Below are 24,363 nucleotides of genomic sequence, written 5' to 3' on the forward strand. Positions count from 1 at the left end.
AGACTTGCAGCAGATAAAACAGGGATTTTATCAAAACTGAGGCAAGCAGCCCAAGTGACACATCGTTGGAATAAGAGTCTGTCCCTACAACATGCTTCTCTCAGATAGGGTAGCTAAAACATGGTAACCGATTCTCTTCAAATCTGTTATTTTCCAGAAATCACCCCCATTGCACAGCTCTGATACCTGTTGCTTCCCAATTACACTGCAAGTAAACAGGACAAAGTGTAGATATTGCCTACAATGCAACATGCAGACAAAAATAGCTAGCCTCTTGACAATCTACTTGTGTATGAGGGGCCAAACAAAACTCTAAACCCCAACAGCACATGTCTAATCCTATGTTACCTCGGGCAAAGGTTCAAAGCTGCAGTTTATTCCCCTACTCCACCTGTGAAATGTGGGATGCAAAAGGGATGCATGTTTGGTCGATCTGAAAGGATTCCTTAGAAATAAGTGTTTGTTTAATGTGTATGACCACTACCTAAAAGTGGTCTCAAGCAGTCTGGAATAGAGAGAACTGCTCTTAGTTGATGCTTTAAGCAGCATCGTTTACAAGTCCGAGTCCCTTCCACTTTTATCTATACTGTAGTACATGGAGAAGCCAATTTTAAATCATTTTAATTGAAATAACGAACATTATCTTACATATTAGGTCATATCCGAGAAAGTTTTTCATATGATCTTTGGAGATCAACGTTGATTAAAGTTTAAAGAAAAACACACATGATACGTGATTACCAGCTGTGTAGCATTAGAAAAAAATATATACAGGTTTACATACAATACATTATAAAACAGTATTCATCGCCAGGTATTTCATCTCTAACTTGTTGGCAATGGACACTATTAACATGGAAACAACGATTTTTGCATACATCATAAATTTACATTAAAAAAGCTGTTTTACAGTGTTTCCCTGAGAATAAGTCCTAGCATGATTTTACAGCATTTTTGCAGTATGCTTGAAATATAAGGCCTACTCCAAAAATAAGCCCTAGTTACAGTCAGGGCTGGTGTTCAGAGAAGGCAAACTGGGCAATCGCCCAGGTCCCCCACTCCCTTAGCGTTTCTATTCCGAGGTTAAGACTATTTGAGGACATTTGGTGACTTCATAGTCATGTGACCATAATGCCACCAAAGGTCTCTCAACTGCAGGAATTTGGAGAATTGAACAGGAGACAGGCTGTATTTGGGAGAATAGGGGGCAAACTAAGCAATTTTTCAGTGCGCCCACTCTTAGAGGTCCTCACCATCTCTATTCTGAGGTCAAGCCTGCTTGAGGACCTTGGGTAACATCATCATCATGTGAGCATGTCATCACCAAAGGTCTCTCAACTGCAGGAATCTGGAACTGAAGAGGAGACAGGCTGGTATGTACTGTATGCACAGTGTGTGTGTGTGTGTGTGTGTGTGCAGTGTGTGTGTGTGTGTGTGTGTGTGTGTGTGTGTGTGTGTGTGTGTGTGTGTGTGTGTGTGTGTGTGTGTGTGTGTGTGTGTGTGTGTGTCTGCCAGAGGCGCGGTACTTGTAAGATTCACAATTTATTAAGTTGTGTGCACCTTTTAAAGGAAATCTGTCAGCAGGTTTTTGCTATGTAATCTGAAGACAGCATGCTGTAGGGGTTAAAACACAGATGATGCCTCTCTTATCAAGCTCAGTGGTTTTGTTTACTTACTATGATTGTTTTAGCACCAGGAGCTTATCATTGCTGGAAACTGCAGCTCTGTCTCCTGGTCTGAAGTGCCCCCCTTTCTGTGATGAGCACCTCACTGTCTATAGACATTGTACACAGAGAGCCTGGTGGGGCAGGATTAGCCTTCTCAGATCTGCTTCATGATAAATCTAAAAACTCTGTGTTAGAACCGCTGCACCCAGTAAACAGAGTGATATGTTGTTGGTCTCAGGGTTCTCTTTGCCTATATTACGCTGCTCTCAGATGAGTTATCAAAAATTTGCTGACAGATTCCCTTTAAAGGGAACCGGTCACCAGAAAATACGCTATTAACCTGAAAATATGGGGTTAACAGTATACAGAGCAGCGGCTGTATGCGCGCACCCAGTCGTGAGTGACAGCTGGCCTAATGTAGAGCCAGTGTCAGGGCTGGGGCCGTGGTTACAGTTGCAGCTCTGTATACTCAGAGTGGTAACTGAACCCGCGCCGGTGCCTTCCTTGTGGATAAAACCGGAACACTGCCGGGGAAAATACAGTTGATTTTCTCCCTGCAGTGTTCGGGTAAGTGCGGGTGCCAGGCAAGTTAACGCTACTAACCTGCAGATTAACCCCATATCTGCAGGTTAATAGGTTTTTTCTCTGGTGACAGGTTCCCTTTAATGAATTAGGTGCATCTTACTACAGCGACCCCATTCCATTATTCTGGCCTGAACAACGCCAGTCTTAATAAATCAGGGATATTGTTCTTGTTAGCACATTGCCCAGTGTAAATAGGAGATGTGCTGCCAGTAACATGATATATATGAGGACAGAATAATCATAAGTGATTGTTCTAACCCCATCGTTCTTCGTCAGCCTGTAAAAAGAGTAAATTGTTGTACATTGAAAAAAGGATCTCAACAAATTTATGATGGAATTCAGAGTTTGGAGAGTTATGTTGATGTTCCAGAATGTGAAGACATGATTATATTTGAATAAATGTTGATTTTTTATTTTTTTCTTAAGAATAAATGTGGATTGTTGTTCATGAAAAAAAGTAAGACATTTCCTGAAAAGAAGCCCTAACATCTTTCGGAGCAAAAAAGAATATAATACCCTGCCTTATTTTTCGAGATTCACGGTAGTCTAATCTGCATTGCTTTAGTCATTTTTATACCCATCGTAACTGTGGTCCTTCACAATTATGAAGACATCAGTTTTGGACCTTTATCACCCAGAATTGGGATGTAGATGCCATGGTACAAGCAGCAGGACAATCAACTAAGTAAAGAGTTATATACACTTTACAGTGGCTAAGCAATAGGCCATCTTAATTGAATTCTATTTAAAAAGTTGCTTACGGTATTTAATCTTTTAGGATGCAAATAAACATCAACAAAAACAAGTCAAGTATGTACACAGCCAATAAATAATCAGGTTTCTAGTTTGTATTTGCCTTAACCAACTTTAAAATTGCAGTTAGAAAGAAAATGCACATGAAGTCCCTATAACTACTCAAATGGCCTTCCCGAAAAGGACTTGAACACAAGTATCACTTTTTTGAGGTAGAAATCTTAAAACTAAATATCGATCCTTTAAGGAGCCTTGCTACATAATAAGCCAAATCAAACAATCCATTTGCAGACAAGTGTTTTGGTGCGTTTTCCCCTAGTCAGTGCAATGCAGAGTCTTTGGCAAGACTTGTTAAAAGATTGATATTGACTTTTAAGACTGCTATTTCCAATTGGTGGCACTAGAGATCAAGACCTCTTCCTCTGTGGAGAGGTTATTCGCATATTTAATTTCCCACAGGAACATTGCATGCCCTATGCCATCTTGGTACTCTCCGTAAGAAGAAGCATTCTCCCTTACAGTCGTTACGGCTTTATTGTAACACTTACTTGGAAGCCTAGCCTGAGAACTGAGCACCAGCCTTGGAGATAGAACACTCTGCTGAACTGTATGCTGGGACGTCTGTGAATGGGCGAGTTGCCTTGCTGCAAATGTTGCTGGTGCCTGTGGCCTAGGAGCTCCCAATGTGACATGAGTAGTCTGACCCTGAGTAGTAATTGCTGAGAATGATATTAATAGTTAAAGGAGTAGCCTGCATAAATTACAACTAAATATTGCAACTTGGGATGTTAAGAGGTAAGCATAATTATATCCAGTAACAAATGACATTTCACATTAACTTACAGAACAAAAAGTACATTTGTTTTTTAAAAGCCTACTACCCCCATTTGTCTGCGGCATCAACCATCTCTACCACAGTCACAGGCACAAGAACATCATCCTACAACACTCAGCATTAGAACCATTGTACAATGCAAGTAAGGACTTCAGGGTGATCGACATCTTGATGCCAGCAACGTGGCCAAGAGAACTAAGACAGTAATACTGCCTGTGCACGTTCCAAAAAGTTCCATTTTTTCGTACCATCAAATAATAATGATTAAAGAAACACTGTATACCAACAATAAATACTAGTAATCATCAATCTGAAGGATGGGGAAGTTACTTTTTCTAATGTTTGTTTGTCATGGCAAATTTTAATTTTTGTATTGGAGTAACTACATTTTTTAGGCCCCATATTTTTCTGCAGATTGACAGGGATGCAAGAGTTGAGACCCCCAATCGATCGCTCAACAGACACACAAATCAGCAGAGAAGTTAAGCTATCACAAAATGTAAAAAAATAAATAAATAGGACCACAAACACACCTATGCTATGTGCCAATCATGTACATGTCAGAGCCAAACTCTATGACAAATTAATTGCCATAACGTGATCGTGCATATCAGAAGGCATGTGAAAAACGGATTTTGCTGACAATTTCACTTCTCCAAAAACTGACACAAAAGATGACTACATTTCTCCCTACAGCAGTGCTTGATATACAGAGGGTACGGAAAGTATTCAGACCCCTTTAAAATTTTGCTCTCTTTGTTTCATTGCAGCCATTTGGTAAATTCTGAAAAGTTCATTTTTTTCTCATTAAAGTGCACCCCATCTTGACTGAAAAAAAACAGAAATGTAGAGATTTTTGCAAATTTATTAAAAAAGAAAAACTGAAATATCACATGGTCATAAGTATTCAGACCCTTTGCTCAGTATCGAGTAGAAGCACCCTTTTAAGCTAGTACAGCCATGAGTCTTTTTGGGAATCACACCTGGATTGGGGATCCTCTGCCATTCTTCCTTGCAGATCCTCTCCAGTTCCGTCAGGTTGGATGGTGAATGTTGGTGGACAGCCATTTTCAGGTCTCTCCAGAGATGCTCAATTCGGTTTAGGTCAGGGCTCTGGCAGGGCCAGTCAAGAATGGTCACAGAGTTGTTCTGAAGCCACTCCTTTGTTATTTTAGCTGTGTGCTTAGAGTCATTGTCTTGTTGGAAGGTGAACCTTCGGCCAAGTCTGAGGTCCAGAGCACTCTGGAAGAGGTTTTCATCCAGGATATCTCTGTACTTGGCCGCATTCATGTTTCCTTCATTTGCAACCAGTCATCCTGTCCCTGCAGCTGAAAAACACTCCCTTAGCATTATGCTGCCACCACCATGTTTCACTGTTGGGATTGTATTGGGCCGGTGATGAGAAGTGCCTGGTTTTCTCCACACATATAGCTTAGAACTTTTTGGTGATAATTCTATCTTCGTCTCATCAGACCAGAGAATCTTATTTCTCATAGTCTGGGAGTCCTTCACGTGTTTTTGAGCAAACTCTATGCGGGCTGTCATATGTCTTGCACTGAGGAGCGGCTTCCGTCGGGCCATTCTGCCATAAAGGCCCAACTGGTGGAGGGCTGCAGTTATAATTGACTTTGTGGAACTTTCTCCCATCTCCCTACTGCATCTCTGGAGCTCAGCCACAGTGATGTTGGGGTTCTTCTTTACCTCTCTCAGCAAGGCTCTTCTCCCACAATTGCTCAGTTTGGCTGGACGGCCAGGTCTAGGAAGACTTCTGGTGGTCCCAAACTTCTTCCATTTAAGGATTATGGAGGCCACTGTGCTCTTAGGGACCTTGAGTGATGCAGAAATTCTTTTGTAACCTTGGCCATATCTGTGTCTTGCCACAATTCTGTCTCTGAGCTCCTTGGGCAGTTCAATTGAGCTCATCATTCTCATTTGGTCTGACATGCACTGTGAGCTCTTATATAGACAGGTGTGCCCCTTTCCAAATCAAGTCCTATCAGTTTAATTAAACACAGCTGGACTCCAATGAAGGAATAGAACCATCTCAAGGAGGATCACAAGGAAATGGACAGCATGTGACTTAAATATGAGTATATGAGCAAAGGGTCTGAACACTTATGACCATGTGATATTTCAGCTTTTCTTTTTCAATAAAATTTGCAAAAATGTCTACATTTGTTTTTTTTCAGTCAAGATGGGGTGCAGAGTGGACTTTAATGAGAAAAAAATGAACTTTTTAGAATTTACCAAATGGCTGCAATTAAACAAAGTGAAAAATTTAAAGGGATTTGAATACTTTCCGTACCCACTGTAATGCAATGGTTAGGAGCAGCCTTGGCAAAATGCACAGGTTATACAGAAGAATAGCATAAAGCACATCCTTTTAGTCCAACACAACATCAACTAGACCATAGGCAGCACATTATCAGATATCTTGTATATAATATCATATAAATGTGTACAAAATTGAATTTTCAGAGTATAAAACCTAATAACAGTCAAAACAAAATATTCTATCATCAAGGTTTTTTAATCAGTACTGGAGTAAGGTTTCCATAGAAAGCATTGGCTTTGTAAACTATACTTTCTATTGAATTTGTACTGTGATAAATCTGAGCACTCAGACAGGAGCGGTGTGCACCTGTCTGCTGAGCACTTCTCGGGGTGCCTACTGCACGATCAGTGGGGTATCAGGACCAAGGCTCCCACCCTTTTGTAGGCAATTTAAGTCTGTTAAATATGATAAGTGAGCCAGAGAGTTTAGTTACTCTTTATAAAGAAATTCAAGGTACTTGCATATTCCACATTTCTCAGATACATCCCACTAACAGAAAGGAAATGATAGCAAGCGACTCAAATGTAATTTCCTGCTCCTACAGTAACATTTAGACAACTACATGTAGTAAAGTCATAGCAATATTGCCCTGCTTAGTACAGGAAAGGTCAATGGCCAATTAATGAAGAGGCGGCAGAAAGAATTTCTATAATAAATTAGAAGTTTGTAGGTATTTAATCTAGCACAAAAAAACAGGCTGAGTAAAGCAAATTTGACAATCCTCCAAAACACAGGAGTGTATTTACAACAAAGTGGTGGGAAGAGAATAAATGTCACTTGACTGACCTACCTGAGCAGTACTGAAATTATGCAACATGATATGTACAATAGTAGACCGCGACAAAAAGATTCTTCTTAGGTTTTACTGAAATTTTTGTCAGAAGTTATATACACACACACTACAAATTATATATATATATATATATATATATATATATATATATATATATATATATATAATAATCTTATTAATATATGTATATATTAATGAGCCGTAATGTTATAGTTCACAATGGAAACCATCCTTCTTGTCAAAGCACATAAAAAGATCTGTCACTTGGCTTTTTTTTTTCCATATAAGAGAAGCTTATAAATGTCCTAAAAACAAAACAGTAGATGGACCGTGTGCCATATGAAAGAAGAGACTCAAGAGCCTTTTTGGTGGCTGTAAATAGTTATGTGAAGGCTCCACAACCTATGCAAACTCTTAAAAATGAAGTTACCCCCTTTGGCTAGTAAGAATGTTATGAGGAACGGGTGTAGAGTTTAATGTAAGATCATCCATATAGCCGATGAACATAAAGAACCACTCAACAAATGCAGATGTTCTTATCTATCACACTTTTGGAGCAATAACAGCGTGAATTACTCAAATTGAGTTTTCTTCCAATATAAGTGATGCATTTACTTATTTGGGCACGGGTGTAAATGAAGGGTTACCTTTGGTTCCCTGAGGAATGGCAGGTGTGGTAACTGGAGGCCTTCTGACCTGTCCATGTTGGTTGACATTGGATGTAGTTGTAGTCACTACACGTGTTGCTGGTGCACTCGGAAAAGCAACAGTGCGCCCTTCAGGTTTTTGACCATAAAACACTGTCTCAAATAACCTACAACATAACAAAAATTTAAAAGTTGGAATCTTACATGAGCAGAACCATGTAGGGAAATTAAAAAAAAGCCACAATAACTTGAAAAATATCAAATACCTGCTGGGTTTAATTTTTTCCCGTTTTGGTTGAGGAGGAGGATCAGGGTTACTGTACAGCTCCTGAATCAGTTTCCGTGTTACTTTCCGTTTAGCAAGCAGCTGGGCTTCATAATGGGTCATCTTATTCTCGAGCCCAAGAAGACCGAACAGAGACAAATCTGGGTTCTGTGAAGAAAAAAAATTATTTAACTATACATTATAGTAATGCAGGAGAATGACGGCGTGACTAATGAACAGTGTGAATAGTGTATTTTGCAAGTTAAAAAAGGGAACCGGTCACTCAATTTATGCTGCCCCAAACCACCAGCAGCATGAATCAGATCCCGGCTGCACGACTGCAGCCAGTTATGTTTTACTCTGAATACACTTCTGAACTACAAAGAAAACCTAGCTGAACCTGTTCCTGCTGCAGCCTGCGTTCACCTTCCTGGCAGAGCCCCGATTTTCAGATCAGTGATGTGAAACTATGTAGTAATACTTCTGGAAGGTTTCTACATTTCAGAGTGATTATGAGATTTTTGTGTGACACGTTGTACATCATATGTTGGTAAACTTGGGTATATAAGAGTTGGGTTTATTTATGAAATTATGGAAATTTGGTGAAAGTTTAGATAAATTTGCAAACTTCCCATTTTTATGTACTTATAACAAATCGTCATACCACACAAATTAATTAAACAAAATTTCCATCATCTTTTAAATGCCCTTTTATTTTGATAGGTTAAAAGATTTTTTTACAGACCTATTCAGCTTTGAAGTAACTTTCAGGGGTCTACAAGTTAGAAGACCGCCAGAGGTTATACCATTTAATAACTGCACCCCTCAAAATATTAAAAACTGCATTCAGGAAGTTTGTTAACCCATCAGTTGGTTGGGAGTGCTCAAAACAAAGGAAGGGAGGGAGTGCCATTTAACATTTGCAGCTCAGTTTTGGCTGATACATTGTGGATGATAAAAGGGTTTCCATTACTCAGACAATCACTTCTCAACTGCTCTATTCCCCTTTCTAAAATAACAACAGCCTGGACTTCCCTCTTGTGCTGGGGCTGTTCCAGTGATGTCAGCACAGGGTACCACATGACATTATTATGTCATGTGAGCTTGGCTGGCAGCCAATCAGTAGCCACTAATGTGCCGCTTCACTCTCACTTCCTTCAGACATAACTAATATCTGGAGGAAATCGGAGAGCAGCAGCACCACTCACTTCTTCCAGTTGTCAGTTTCAGAGGGGTGTATAGGCTGTTATTTAACATGGGGAAATATGGTGAGAATGGGTTGTCAGAGTAGTGGACAACCCTTTTAAGCCACATTTGCAGAGCCCCCAAGGTGCCTAAACAAACCCCCACAAGTAACCCTTTTCTGAAATCTACACCTCAAGAAATGTATTTAGGGGTATAGTGCCAATTTAGGACTCATATGTGCGTCACAGAAATTTATAGCATTGGGACACGAAAATGAAATAGTTTATTCCCATAAAAATGTTGCTTTAACCACAAATTTTTAATTTTCACATGGGCAACAGGCGAGAATAAACCCAACAATTTGTTGTACAATTTCTCCTGGGTATTTGGATAACCTATATGCGATTGCAAACTGTTTCAGCACAAGTCACTGCACAGAAGGGAAGGAGCATTATTTGACCTTTGATGCGCAATTTTCGCTCAAAGACCAACTGAAGGGCTAAAAAACAAGAAACTCGCTACAAGTGACCCCATTTTGGAAACTACAACTCTGAAGGAATTTATGTAGGGTTGTAGTGACCTATTTGGAGTCATATTTGCTTCTCAAAAGTTTATAAAACTGGGAATCAAAAATGAAAGTACAATTTCCACTAAAATAATGCTTAAAATTCAAAAAATGTTATTAGGAAAAAATGGACCCTGCAATTTATAAAGCAATTTATCTCGGACATAGCAATATCCTATATGTGGTAGGAAACTACTGTTTGTTCACATGGCAGGCTTGAAAGAAGAATCCCTAGTTGGCTTTTGGAGCACAAAATTGGCAGCCATGGGCACCACTTGCAGAACCCGAATTGCTTGAAAAGCAAAAAGCTCCGAAATGCTAGAAAACGCAAAAACCCTCAAAGTGACTCCCTTTTGCAAACTACACCGCGAGACTAATTGATCTAGGGGTATCGCAAGCATTTTTATCCTACAGGTGGTGTAGGTTATGATTAAAAAATAAAAATCATAATTCAGACTTTATTTGGGCTGCTCAAAAGTGTGAAAACAGTGCTGGTAGCAAAAGGGTTAACCACCATAGAGAATCATACAGAGCCCTTACCTTCCAAGGATCATATTCTAATGCTTGCAGTACAAGTGATGCAGTCTTATACTGCAATGCATCACACGAATAGGAAGAATGCTCAGGGCGAGGATCCACCAGATCGGGATGGTTACAGATTCTCTGAAGCTGTGTCAGTACATGAAGTACGCTAACAAAATGTCCTCCCTTCAGGGAATCCTGCGTGCTGCATAAAGAAAAAAAATGGGGGAAAAAAAAACCCACAGAGTAATTTTATTATATAAAAAAAAAAAAAAAGTAGCCTTGCACCTCAATACTCATATTATGCACAAGTTCACATTTTAAAGGAGTTTGCTATAAATAAAGGCACTTTTTACATATCCCTAAAGTGAACCCATTATGTTACTTTAGTGACCCCTTAAGAAACTGCAATGGGAAGTTTACTTATAAATTTTTTTTTTCATGTGCCAACATCATGATGTTCAGGAGAATATAGAAATAAAAAAAATGACAAAAAAAGTTAGCCTTTTAATTTCATATCCACTTACATTATTAAAACATCAATTTGATTAGATATTAACACTAGTGATGAGCGAGTATGTTCTGTTAACCCTTTCGACGAGAATGCTCAGGTGTTTCCGAGTATCTTCAGCGTGCTCGGGTGTTATGTTTCAGTCATTCCGTGCTCATGATTTGCAACTGTTTGACAGCTTTAATACATGTGAGGAATGCCCAAGAAACAGGCATTTCTCACATGTATTAAAGCTGTCAAACAGTCGCAAATCATGAGCACAAAGTGACTGAAACATAACACCCGAGCGCGCTGAAGATACTCAGAAACACCTGAACATGCTCGTAAATCTCGAGCAACGGGCATGCTCGCTCATTACTAATTAACACACGTTTTTGTAGATGTTCGAAAAAAAACATACACTGGCAGAATGGAGACCAAATCGTGTCTAAGGTGACTCCAATGGCTTCATTAAAGTGAATGGCTTTGTCAGAATACAATTTTACGGGAATTCCGACAGAAACCCCAATATAGTGCTCAGCTGAGATCACTACATACAAGTGAACCTAGCCTAAGAAGGCTTATTGCTCCAGTCAAAAAATAACCTTTATTACATGCATGATTTACTATTCAGAACAAGATTATTAAAAAAATGAATTTCTATAAAAAACAACGTATTATTGTGCACACTTCTAATTTGTTTCTGTATAATTAGAAGTACACTGTATAGAGAACCTGGCACCAGGTCAAAAGTGGAAAGTTTCTGTCCTTGCTTGATATTTGTTGCTCACATCACTGATTGCAGATTTCTAGACACAGGGTGGAGTTTAATGAGCCCATGAATATGGAGGACTACATGGAAGCAGGTTTACTACTCCACTTGTGATAAAAATCAGTTTTATCAGCAGGAGAACAAAACTACAACAAGCAGCCCATTAAGTGATACATCACTAGAATCAGGGCCTCTCTGTTGAAGACATATTAGAAATTAAAGTGATTGGAACCTAACAAATTAATTTTTTTCAAGTCCAAGATGGCGTTATCAGAGAGTACTCAGTGGGGGTTGCATGTCTTCCCCTTGCATGACATTGCCCAATCATAAGAGGGCAGCAATACGCAGGAGGAAAAACAATATACCAAACAATAGCTCAGAATAGGCTACTCCTGTGTGAGATATAAGTACAGCCTGCTCTGCTGTCACTGCAGATCAATTACAATTTTCATTGAATACAACAGACATAAATGTGATTACTGACACCTTTGACCTCACAAAACAGGAAGTGAGGCAGAACAGCAGAGGTGACAGACCATGTTATGAGAGGAGAAAAGCTGATAGAAGGGTTTGTAATGTGAATGTGAAACAGCTAAATCGACTGCCTTGACCTTATCTAAAGGGCGTTAGTCAATCTGTGCACAAACAGACCAGGAGATCAGAGCTGTCTGTATTTACATCAGTTATTGTGGGGTATGATCTTCTTTTCCCCCATGTGTACTGCTGCCTACTTATGGGGAAGAAGTACACATACCCAGTGAAAACTCTGATAAACGCCCACTTGGCCTTAACAAATATTAACTCATTAGGTTGCAACACACATTGACTGCCAATATCTCTACAACAAAAAAGGCAAAATAATAGTGTTTTATTCTGCACTGTAGCCCCTATCACGTCATGTGTTCCGTTACACAATAAATATTTGGTGAAAAGCCCTCTTCAGGGGAATAAAAACATCATTTCTTCAAAACAATCTGGTGCATTAAAAAAAGAAAAAAAAAAACAAACACAGAATACTTAGAGGAGCTGTGGGAATAAAATAAGGGCAAATACAGATCACTTTTGACCTGGTGACAGGTCCATTGTAACCTAAGATTTTGCAATATACAAACATAACTGAGTTGCATGCTGTCCATTTGAAATTTTCTTACCCAGGTTGCATCATAACATCCTCATACATGATCTTCTGCCGATTTGACAGCTGACACTTGAGAACATGTTCAGACTTTTTGTTTAGCTGCCTTTCCACATCTCTTTTGGTCCGGCGCAGTATAAATGGCTGAGCAGACTGCAAAAATCATAACATTTAAGCTTCAACCAAACACATCATAATATTTAATCAAACATCAGGATCAGTGACCAGAAATACCAAGGTAAACATCTGCAAGGAGTTTGTATGTTCTCCTTGTCTTTGCGTGGGTTTCCTCCCACATTCCAAAGGCATACAAATAGGGAATGTAGATTGGGAGCCCCAATGGGGACAGTGCCCATAATGTATGTAAAGCATTGCAGAATATGATAGCGCCATATTCACAAATAATAATAATAATGGTCTCATGCATTTATTTTCTAGGAAACACATATCAAGAATCCAGTTTCCAAAAACTGTAGACATGGGAATGCACAACACTGTTTAGTAAAGTTTTGTAGATATCCACCATCACGTTCATGTCGGTGGCTCTGTGAACATAGATGCTAAAATATGCACCCCCTAAAAATTTAATTTTGTATTTGCTGTAAAAAATTTTTCTTGTTGAATACATTTAGAGATACAGTAGCATGGGTATAGACCCTGTCACTAAGTTGGAAGAAAGTTGGCTATGGCTGATGGGCTACAACCTCATTAGACACTAGGCAGCTAAGTTTAGCACCAAAAAGCAGTAGGCGCACAAAAAAACAAAAAAAATCTGTAACAGGAACAACTAGAAACCGGCATCGCCAAATTCCAGAGAGAACAATAGCAGAATTGTCCCAGAGAAAGCATAATTAGGGTGAGATCTTTGCTCCTTCCAAGATAAAAGTATTTTACAGCAAGATAAAAAAACAAACTTTTGTGTTAATAGCATTGGGGGACACTATCCATTAAACTGCAGATTGCAGCACTTATGACACGAGCCCTAGGCTGGGCCGGCCAGAGTCGGCTGGCCGGTCAGAGTCGCCTGGCGAGCCCTAGGGTGGGCCGGCCAGAGTCGGCTGGCGAGTCCTAGGGTGGGCCGGCCAGAGTCGGCTGGCGAGTCTTAGGGCGGGCCACAGAGCCTTAAGGCGGGTGGTCGGGCCAGAGTCGGCCGCCGAGCCTTATCTAAAGGGCGTTAGTCAATCTGTGCACAAACAGACCAGGAGATCAGAGCTGTCTGTATTTATGTCAGTTATTGTGGGGTATGATCTTCTTTTCCCCCATGTGTACTGCTGCCTACTTATGGGGAAGAAGTACACATACCCAGTGAAAACTCTGATAAACGCCCACTTAGCCTTAACAAATATTAACTCATTAGGTTCCAACACACATTGACTGCCAATATCTCTACAACACAAAGGCAAAATAATAGTGTTTTATTCTGCACTGTAGCCCCTATCACGTCATGTGTTCCGTTACACAATAAATATTTGGTGAAAAGCCCTCTTCAGGGGAAAAAAAAAACATCATTTCTTCAAAACAATCTGGTGCATTAAAAAAAGAAAAAAAAAAAAAAAAAACACAGAATACTTAGAGGAGCTGTGGGAATAAAATAAGGGCAAATAACGCGGGTGGTCGGGCCAGAGTCGGCCGCCGAGTCTTAGGGACGGCCACAGAGCCTTAAGGCGGGTGGTCGGGTCAGAGTCGGCCGCCGAGCCTTAAGGCGGGTGGTCGGGCCCGAGTCGGCCGCCGAGCCTTAGGGACGGCCACAGAGCCTTAAGGCGGGAGGTCGGGCCAGAGTCGGCCGCTGAGCCTTAGGGAGGGCCAGAGTCGGCCGCCGAGCCTTAGGGAGGGTGGGACAAAGCCAGAGCCGGCCGGTGAGCCCGAGGGCGGGCCAAAGCCAGAGTAAATCTGAAAGAGAGAAGTGAGAAAAAGTCAAAAAGAGAAAGAAAGAAAAAAAGTCAGAGCGAGAAACTGGACCGGGGGAAAGAAAAAAAAATAAAAATACTGGTCCAAGCTGCATCAAAAATGGATGCCAGCAAAAGTTGTTACTATCAACACTGCTTTGGAGAAGGTATTAAACCATTATCTAATGGGTCCTGTGTCAGAAGAAAGATGACAACGTTAATGCACTAAAAAGGAACAAGTACATGGGTAACATAGTAACATAGTTTGTAAAGCCGAATAAAGACTTGCGTCCATCAAGTTCGACCTGTTAGTTCTGTAATTGCTAAAGTTGATCCAGAGGAGGGCCAAAACCCCAAATGATTTGGCCAATCTTCACCTGAGGAAAAAATTCCCTCCCGACTCTGAAACCAGCAGTCAGAATAAATCCCTGTATCAACCTACTATTTTATTTTATTTTTAAGTATATGCTGAAATCTGCCTGGTATCTAGAAATGCATCCAGTCCCCGCTTGAACTGGTGTAGTGAATCCGACATTACCGTCTCCTCACTCAGTGAATTCCATATTCTCACTGCTCTTACCGTAAAGAACCCCTTCCTATGCTGGTGCTGAAACCTTTTCTCTTCCAGTCTTAGTGAGTGCCCTCTTGTTACCGTAATATCCCTCCTTTTGAACAAATCCCGGGCAAGATCTCTATACTGTCCCCTAACATATTTGTACACATTTATTATGTCCCCCCTCAACCTTCTCTTTTCCAGGCTGAATAGTCCTAGTTTTGCCAACCTCTCTGGGTATTGCAGTCCCTCCATTCCCTTTATTAATTTTGTTGCCCTCCTTTGTACCTTTTCAAGCTCATTTATATCCTTTCTATATATTGGGGCCCATAACAGAGCACAGTATTCCAAGTGTGGTCTGACCAGTGCTTTGTACAGTGGAAGAACAATGTTCTCATCCTTTGCAGCTATACCTCTTCTGATACATCCCATTACCCTGTTTGCCCTTACAGCAGCGGCCTGACTTTGGGCACTCCAATTTAGTTTGCTATCAATCAAGATGCCCAAGTCCTTCTCCATCTCTGAATTCCCCAATGATTTCCCATTCAGTGAGTACTGGTGACTTCCATTTTTCCTTCCCATATGTATGACCTTACATTTCTCCTCGTTAAACCTCATTTGCCATTTAATGCTCCACCTACCCAGCTTATCCAAATCCCTCTGTAGGTCTGCACTGTCCTCTTTTGTATTAATTGTTTTACATAACTTTGTGTCATCTGCAAATATTGATATTTTACTATTTATCCCGTTGACTATGTCGTTAATAAAGATATTAAATAACATTGGGCCTAGTACAGACCCCTGTGGTACCCCACTAGTGACGCTTACCCAATCTGAGTATATTCCATTTATAACCACCCTCTGCCTTCTATTCTTTAGCCAGTTAGCTACCCACTTGCAGACATTTTCCCCCAGCCCCATCATTCTCATTTTGTATACCAACCTATTATGTGGAACGCTATCGAACGCTTTTGAGAAGTCGAGATACACGACATCCACTGGTTCCTCCTGATCTACTCGAGAGCTAACCTCCTCGTAGAAGTCAATCAGGTTTGTTTGGCAGGAGCGATTCCTCATGAATCCATGTTGGCTCGGGATTAAAAGATTATTAGCATCAAGATGCTCCGTAATTGCCTCTTTAATGAAGCTTTCAAAAATTTTGCCCACAACGGACGTCAGACTCACCGGCCGATAGTTTCCGGCGTCACTTTTCGCTCCCTTTTTGAATATTGGCACTACATTCGCCTGTCGCCAATCAAGTGGCACAGACCCAGTCTCAACAGAGTCCTTAAATATAAGATATAACGGTCTGTCTATCACATTACTTAGTTCGTCAGTACCCGTGGGTGTATGCCATCAGGTCCTGGTGATTTGTTTATTTTAATGTTACTGAGGCGTTTCTGTACCCCAGCTTGGGTTAGATTAGTCATACTTAGTGGAGGATTAAGTTTGTCACTTCTCATTTCTCCTGTTATTTCGATTTCCTTTGTGAAAGTTGTCGAAAAAAAATTATTTAATAGATTAGCTTTATCCTCATCTTTCTCTATGATTTTGCCTTCCTCACTTTTTATCGGTCCAATATTATCCGATTTAATCCTTTTACTATTTATATACGTAAAGAACAGTTTGGGATTTGATCTACTTTCCCTAGCAATACGTTTCTCTGTTTCCTCCTTCGCTATTTTTATTTGTTTTTTGCAGGTTCTCGTTTTTTCCTTGTAACACATTAGTGCCTCCTTACTGTTTTCCTGTTTTAATCTCTTGAATGCCTCTTTTTTGCTATTTAACGCCCCTTTTACGTTCTTGTTCAACCATATTGGTTTCCTCTTATTTCTGGCCCTTTTATTCCCATACGGTATATACCTCTCGCACTGAGTATTCAGAATTCTTTTGAAGGTTTCCCATTTACTATTCGTATTCCTTTGATTAAGAACTTTGTCCCAGTCAATAAGTTGAAGGCTTTCTTTCAGCTGATCAAACTTCGCCCTCCTAAAGTTTAATGTTTTCGTTGTTCCCTTATTGATAACCCTACTGAAGGGCATTTTGAAGTCGATAATATTATGGTCGCTATTACCTAGGTGCCCCCCTATCTGTACCTCAGTTATTCTATCAGGCCTATTAGTCAATATTAAGGCCAACACGGCCTTCCCTCTCGTTGGTTCCTGCACTAGTTGGGAGAGATAATTATCCTTAATATTTGTCAAGAACCTTTTTCCTTTCTGAGATCTACAGGTTTCTGTTTCCCAGTCAATATCCGGGTAGTTGAAATCCCCCATTACAATCACTTCATTATGTTTTGCTACTTTGTCTATTTGTCCTAATAGCAGATTCTCATTCTCCTCTGTTATATTTGGTGGCTTATAGCAGACCCCCAGTAATATTTTATTATTATTTTTAGTTCCCTCTATCTCTACCCACATGGACTCGACCCCCTCTTCTCCCTCTCCTATATCTTCCCTTAGTCTGGGTTTTAGACATGACTTTACATATAAGCAGACTCCTCCGCCTTTCCCGTTTCCGGTCCCTTCTAAATAAACTATAATCTAATAAATTTACCGCCCAGTCGTAGCTATCGTCTAGCCAAGTCTCTGTTATACCTACGATGTCATACCTCTCCTCCGATATAAGCGCCTGCAGCTCATCCGCCTTATTGGTCAGGCTTCTTGCGTTGGTCAGCATGCAAGATAAAACTTTGGGGTTATTTAGCATCCTATTCTTCTCTAACGATCTAACTGTACTATCCCCACCCCCCTCTCCACCCTCATTATATTCACTTCTCCCCTTCCCCCTTGCTTGCCTCACATCCCACCTATTTCCTTGGTTTCCCCCCCCCGTCTCTAGTTTAAAAACTCCTCCAACCTGTTAGCCATCTTCTTCCCCAGCACCGCTGCACCCTCCCCATTGAGGTGCAGCCCGTCCCTACGGTAGAGCCTGTAGCCGACCGCGAAGTCGGCCCAGTTCTCCATGAACCCAAACCCTTCTGCCTTGCACCAACTCTTTAGCCACTTATTCACCTCCCTAACTTCCCGTTGGCGCTCCTGTGTGGCTCGCGGGATTGGTAGTATTTCTGAGAAAACTACCTTGGAGGTCCTTGCCCTAAGCTTCCTACCTAGGTCCCTGAAATCATTTTTAAGGACCCTCCATCTACCACTCACTTTGTCATTGGTGCCGATGTGGGTAGAGGACCTCAAACTCTTTGGAAATGGGCAAAAACCCTTGGAAGTAGGGTATGCACTAGTTTGGATGCTCCCACTCTTAGAGGAGCAGGCCATCAATGTCCCCGTTATTGGGAAGCCAATCTACTTTGGCTTTGTCAATCTTCTTATCCAGTGTATCAGTAAGTGACAGTATGTGGGAGGCATGGTGGTGGCTATAGTGGATTACATCAATTCCTCTGCAGAAGGAATAATAATAATAATAGTACGGAATGAGTACCTTAGACTATTTTGGAAGAAGGCATTCACTTCAGGGTGCTCCCATTCTTTGGAGAGAAGGTAATTGGAGTTCATACTATTATGAAAACATGCCTGTTAGTATTGATGGAAGGAATCCTCCTCCTGAAGTGAAACTCAATCTTAACATGGAGTGTCCTCAATGCCTAAATGATTGTTCTTCACGGCCAAGGCCAAGGTAGTGTTCTATATATCTTTATCTACAGTCAGACTGTTAGTGGCAGTGCCTATAGCCCCATTTATATGTCCCCCTAATGCTATTAACAAGAAACTTTTTTTCTCAGCAGGATCATTTTATTTTACCTTATGTACAAAATTTTGGTTCTAGACATTTGAATATAATTAAAAATAAAAATGGTTAAATTAAGTAGATCATTTTGTATTACCCGATGCAATCTTATTGATATAGTGTGTCTGTATTCTGGGTCCTGCTCGCTGCCTTCTTTAACTGGAAAATCTAAGTATTGTCTTGACAAGCCGGGAATGAGGAAGTGCACCATGGTCCACAGGTCCTTCCATGTATGTGGTAATTGAGTGTCCCTTAGAAGCAATCTGCGTTGGCTGCAAAAGAAAGTAAACATATTTGTAAATTTAAGGCTATGTGCCCACGCTGCAGAATTGTGCGGATTGTACATGCGTTTTCCTGCCAGGGACAAGCGGATGTGACGCATTCTTCACATGCATTTCCGCATGCGGGTTGACAAGCGATTTCCAAGCGATTTTATCATCACTTGGAAAGTGCTTGTCAACTTGGTCACACTGTATAAATCCATGCAAACGGCATGGATTTATATAGTGTGACCCCAAAGAATGGTTAAAAATAAAAAAATAAATCTATACTTACCTTCTGATGGCCCCCGGAGTCTTGCTTCGCTCTGTCCTGGCTGCTGGCAGATCGCGGTACACTGAAGGACCTGCCGTCACATGACTGACGTCAGCGCAGGTCCTTCAGTCCATCGCGATCTACCGGCATGGGAGGACGAGCGCAGCGGGGGCCGTCAGAAGGTAAATATAACATTTATTTTTTATTTTATTCTTTTTTTTTTTTTACAGGTACTATGGTACCTGGGTCCGGAGGAGAGTCTCCTGTCCTCCACACCCGGGTACCATCCGCACATTGGAACGCATGGATTCCGCATGTACAGATGCAGTGATGCGTAATCCAAGCGTTCCAATGCAAGTCAATGGCGGCAAAAACGCAGCGCTTCCGCAAAATAATTGGTAGTGCTGCGTTTTTTTCCGCAATGATGATCCGCAGCGGAAATTTCCGCAGCATGTGCACAGCACATGCGAATTATGATTGGGGAACATGGCAGGCCTTCTACCATGCGTTTTTTAAGCGTTTCTGCAGCGTTTTTGCCGCTGCGGAAACGCTTAAAAAAATGCATCGTGGGCACACAGCCTAAGAGTTTCCTTTGGAAACAATAAAATACATTGGTGCAGAGATTTTCATAAAAAAAAGCCACAACCGTTTATTTAACAAATACAATAATACACATTTTAAAAGGCAGAGTAATTTTTTTATGATTAGTATTTACCAGATGAAATTGTTAAGGAAAACAATTTTAACCTCTTCAAGCAAAATAAGCAACTATGCATCCAGACTGGAAGTGCTTTCTTGCAATCCAAAGTATAGTTACATTATAAAGATGGCAGGAGCTGAGGAGTTGTGCCCGTGCCATCCGCAGCAGGGGCAGGCGGTAATATATAGCGGAGCTCCTGCTGCATGTGCTGGGACTGAAGCTAGCTCTGAGCCAGGCACTTTAATCTCTCAGATGCTAATGTCAATAGTGACAAGGGAGGACTTCAACAAAGGAAGATCGCTCCCCGTCAGCACCCCTCTAGAGCGAGGTCGCGGGGTGCTGATGGCTGCTAAGGTAACAGCGATGCAAACAAATGGTCTCCGTATCTGCCTATCAGATTCCGCTCTGGGTGGGGTCTAATAGGCTACCTGTCAGTCAAACACTGACAGGTTAGATAATGCAATATACTACATAAGTTGTACAGTGTATTATGCAATCAAAGGATCGCATGTGAAAATCCCCTTGTGGGACTAATAAGTATTTGTTTTTTTAAAAAACATTTTTAAGTGTAAAAAAAATATAGATATATTTACACAAACACACCAAATCCTGGTTGTTTTAATAAAAAAAAAAATATTTTTAATTGTTAAAAAAAAAAAACCCATAAAAAAAGGCTAAGATTTGCTGCGTTCGTAACGAAGCTTGTTATGAACAATATTTATATAATATATTATAATACTAAAGAAATATAGGACATATTTGCGCATTTTTCTTTCTCTGTTGGTTTCTTTATTCTTTATGCATTGCACTGCAGAGTATTAGATCAGTAATCAGGGCAGGGAAAGTTTATGTCCCATAGTGGGACAATGTAATAAAGTAAAAAAAAAATGTTAATAAAAATTATAAACATTTTTTTTAATATCACAAAAAAAAATATACAGTTGAAACAAGAAATTTACATACACTATATAAAAAGACACATATGCATGTTTTTCTCAATATCTTACATGAAATCAGAATAAACCTTTCCCGTTTTAGGTCAATTAGGATTAACATAATTTTTAATATTGGCCAAATGCCAGAATAATGAGAGAGAATATTTTAAGACATTTTTATTACTTACTGCAAAGTCAAAAGTTTCCATACATTTCATTAGTATTTGGTACCATTGCCCTTAAACTGAATGACTTGGGTCAAACGTTTGGGATATCCTTCCACAAGCTTCTCACAATAGTTGGTCGGAATTTGGGCCCATTCATCCTGACAAAACTGGTGTAACTGATCCAGGTTTGTAGGTCACCTTGCTCGCACCTGCCTTTTCAGCTTTGCCCATAAATTCTCAATAGGATTGAGATCAGGGCTTTGTGATGGCCACTCCAAAACATTGACTTTGTTATCCTTAAGCCACTTTGTTACCATTTTGGCAGTATGCTTCGGGTCATTGTCCATTTGGAAGACCCATTTCCGCCCAAGCTTTAACTTCCTGGCTGATGTCTTGAGATGTTGCTTCAGTATTGCCACTTAACTTTCTTTTCTCATGATGCCATCTATTTTGTTAAGTGCACCACTCCCTCCTGCAGCATAACAACCCCACAACATGAGGCTGCCACCCCCGTTTTACAGTAGGGATGATGTTCTTCGCAATCCAAGCTTTTCCCTTTTTCCTCCAAACGTAACGATGGTCATTATGCCCAAAAAGTTAAATTTTAGTTTCATCATAAAACAGGACATGTCTCCAAAAAATAAGGTCTTTGCAAATTCACACAGGAACAAACATTAATCTAGCATTTTTATGCTTCTTTTGGAGTAATGGCTTCTTCCTGGCAGAGTGGCCTTTCAGCCCATGTTAATACAATACTCATTTCACTGTGGATATTGACACAATATTACCAGCTTCCGCCATAATCTTCACAAGGTCTTTTGCTTTTGTCCTTGGGTTGATACATGTCGGACCAAAGCACGTTCATCACTGAGACACAGAACCCGTCTCCTTCCTGAGCGGTATGATGCCTGGACAATTCCATCTTGTTTGTACTTGAGTATAATTGTTTGCACAGATGAATGAGGCACCTTCAGGTATCTTGAAATTGTACCCAAGGATGAGCCAGACTTGTGCAAGTCCACAATTCTCTTCCTGATATCTTGGCTGATTTCTTTAGACTTTCCCATGTTATTACACAAAGAAGCAGTGTGTTTCAGGTGTGCATTAAAATACATCCACAGGTGTGCCTCTAATTAACTCAGATGTTGCCAAAACAGAAGATTCCAAACAAATGACATCATCATATGGGCAGTCCAGAATTGTTCAAAGGCATAGTAATCTTCGTGTATGTAAACTTTTGACTTTGCATTAAGTAATAAAAATGCCTTAAAACATTCTCGCTCTCATTATTCTGGCATTTGGCAAATATTAAACATTATGGTAATCCTAATTGACCTAAAACGGGAAAGGTTTATTCTGATTTCATGTCAGATATTGAGAAAAACATGCTTGGGTGTCTTTTTATATAGTGTATGTAAACTTCTGGTTTCAACTGTATATATATTAATCCAATAAATACATTTATCTATGTAAAAAAAGAAAGAAAAAGGAAACATATTTGGTATTGTTGCGCACGGAATGACCCGATCTATAAAACTCTCCCACTAGTTAACCCTTTCGGTGAACACCGTAAGAAAAATATATGAGAAACAAAGCAAAAAACTATGCTTTATCATCATACCACCGAACAAAAAGTGAAATAAAGCGCGATCAAAAAGACGAATGGAAATAAAAATGGCATCACTGAAAATGTAATCTTGTCCCGCAAAAAACAAGCCGCCACACAGCTACGTCAGAGGAAAAATAAAAAAGTTACAGCTCTCAGAATAAAGCGAAGCAAAAAGAATTATTTTTTCTATAAAATATTTTTTATTCTGTAAAAGAGCCAAAGCATTAAAAAAAAACTATATAAATGTGGCATCACTGCAATCATAAGGACCCAAAGAATAAAGCTGCCTTATCAAGTTTACCACACGCAGAACGCGATAAATAAAAAAAAAAAATAAAAATAAAAAACAATTCCTGAATTGCTGGTTATTGTTCATTCTGCCTCTCAAAAAACAGAATAGAAAGCGATCAAAAGAGGTAATTTGCCCGAAAATGGTTCAAAAAAATATGTCAACTCGTCCGGCAAAAAAACAAGCAGTCACAAGACTCTGTCGGCAGAAATATGGAAAAATGATAGCTATCAAACTATGGCGATGCAAAAACTTGTTTTTACAATAAAAAGCATCTTTTAGTGTGTGACAGCTGGCAATCATAAAAACCCAATATAAATCTGGTATCACTGTAATCGCATCGACCCAAAGAATAAAGTCGCTTAATCACTTATACCGCACGAGGAGCGGTGTAAAAAATAAATAAAACTAATTCTTCACCTTCTGTTGATTTATTCATTCAGCCTCCTAAAGATCGCAGTAAGGCTCGGCTCACATGTATCCTGCGGAGTGTTTACGCCGGGTTTCCGTGTAAATCTCTGAAATACGTGATTCAGATGGAGATTCCCTGTAATGAGGCAGATGGAGGCACTGTGGAAGCCGTCTGGCCTATGATCTGGCGGTGTCCATTTTTTTATTAGGTGTGCATAAAAGTGTTGTCGGCTACAGTTTTGTGCACTTCTCAAAAGAAGGCCAATGCTGAACAGAGGCCAGACGGAGTCCGGAGTAACTCTGCTGCCTCATTATAGTGAATGAGTCTCTTGGGGGATTCATCTGAATCACGTCACTTGGAGATTTAGATTTAAACCGATATAAGTGCTCAGCGTAGAGCACCGGATAAAAGTGATTCCAAATGTTATGCAAAATGTTTCCAATAAAAGCTTCAACTCCATTCACAGCTGATTCTTTTTGTGAGGCAAAACATTTCCCTGTCTGTTTTTAAACAATGTTTTACTTCAAAGAAAGAATCAGCTGTGATCCCATGCTGTCCTGTCTGTATACTCTTTTGCTTCCTCCCCTGTCCAGGAGCAGTGGTATGATCAGACCATGTTCCGTACACGGTCAGACACAGCAATTACACAGGGGGACATTTATAAGATTATCTCAGCACAGGGACATTTTATTTAAACACATTCAATTGTGGAAGTTATTATTATTTCAAGATCTATTGATTTAAATGAACTTTTGTTTGTGGGAAAACCCCTTTAAATGTAATTTAAAACGACGGATACGCTAACTGTATGTAGTATATGTCATCTCCAGGTCAAAGCAGTGAAGATTCCTACCGCACATGCTCAGAAGCAGCTGACCTATTAACATTCTACAAAATGTTTCTTTTGTTGGTGTAACACAAAATTCCCTGAGCAAAATGATTGAGATTTTCTAAAGGTATTTAGGAATTTATTTAAAAAAACATTTAC

At 40.1% G+C, this 24,363-nt stretch overlaps 1 protein-coding gene across 13 annotated transcripts in view; it reads right to left on the reverse strand.

Moving 5' to 3' along the window:
• Window positions 1–24,363, reverse strand: part of LOC141259763 (E1A-binding protein p400-like) — a 173,526-nt gene that overhangs the window by 80,030 nt on the left and 69,133 nt on the right. For 11 of the 13 annotated variants that reach the window (XM_073676083.1, XM_073676086.1, XM_073676081.1 and 8 more), the window contains exons 16-21: window positions 18,827–19,001; window positions 12,566–12,702; window positions 10,171–10,357; window positions 7,882–8,048; window positions 7,616–7,782; window positions 3,554–3,724 (exon numbers count right to left, since the gene is read on the reverse strand). In XM_073676083.1, coding sequence (XP_073532184.1) covers window positions 3,554–3,724; window positions 7,616–7,782; window positions 7,882–8,048; window positions 10,171–10,357; window positions 12,566–12,702; window positions 18,827–19,001 — 1,004 coding nt within the window. The remainder of the gene's footprint in view (window positions 1–3,553; window positions 3,725–7,615; window positions 7,783–7,881; window positions 8,049–10,170; window positions 10,358–12,565; window positions 12,703–18,826; window positions 19,002–24,363) is intronic. The other 2 variants (XM_073676084.1, XM_073676088.1) reach the window with 1 other exon arrangement.

Source organism: Phyllobates terribilis, unplaced genomic scaffold (assembly GCF_046119375.1).
Source record: "Phyllobates terribilis strain yellow unplaced genomic scaffold, ASM4611937v1 Scaffold_1__5_contigs__length_1240528914, whole genome shotgun sequence".
In the NCBI taxonomy this organism is placed as follows: Eukaryota; Metazoa; Chordata; class Amphibia; order Anura; family Dendrobatidae; genus Phyllobates; species Phyllobates terribilis.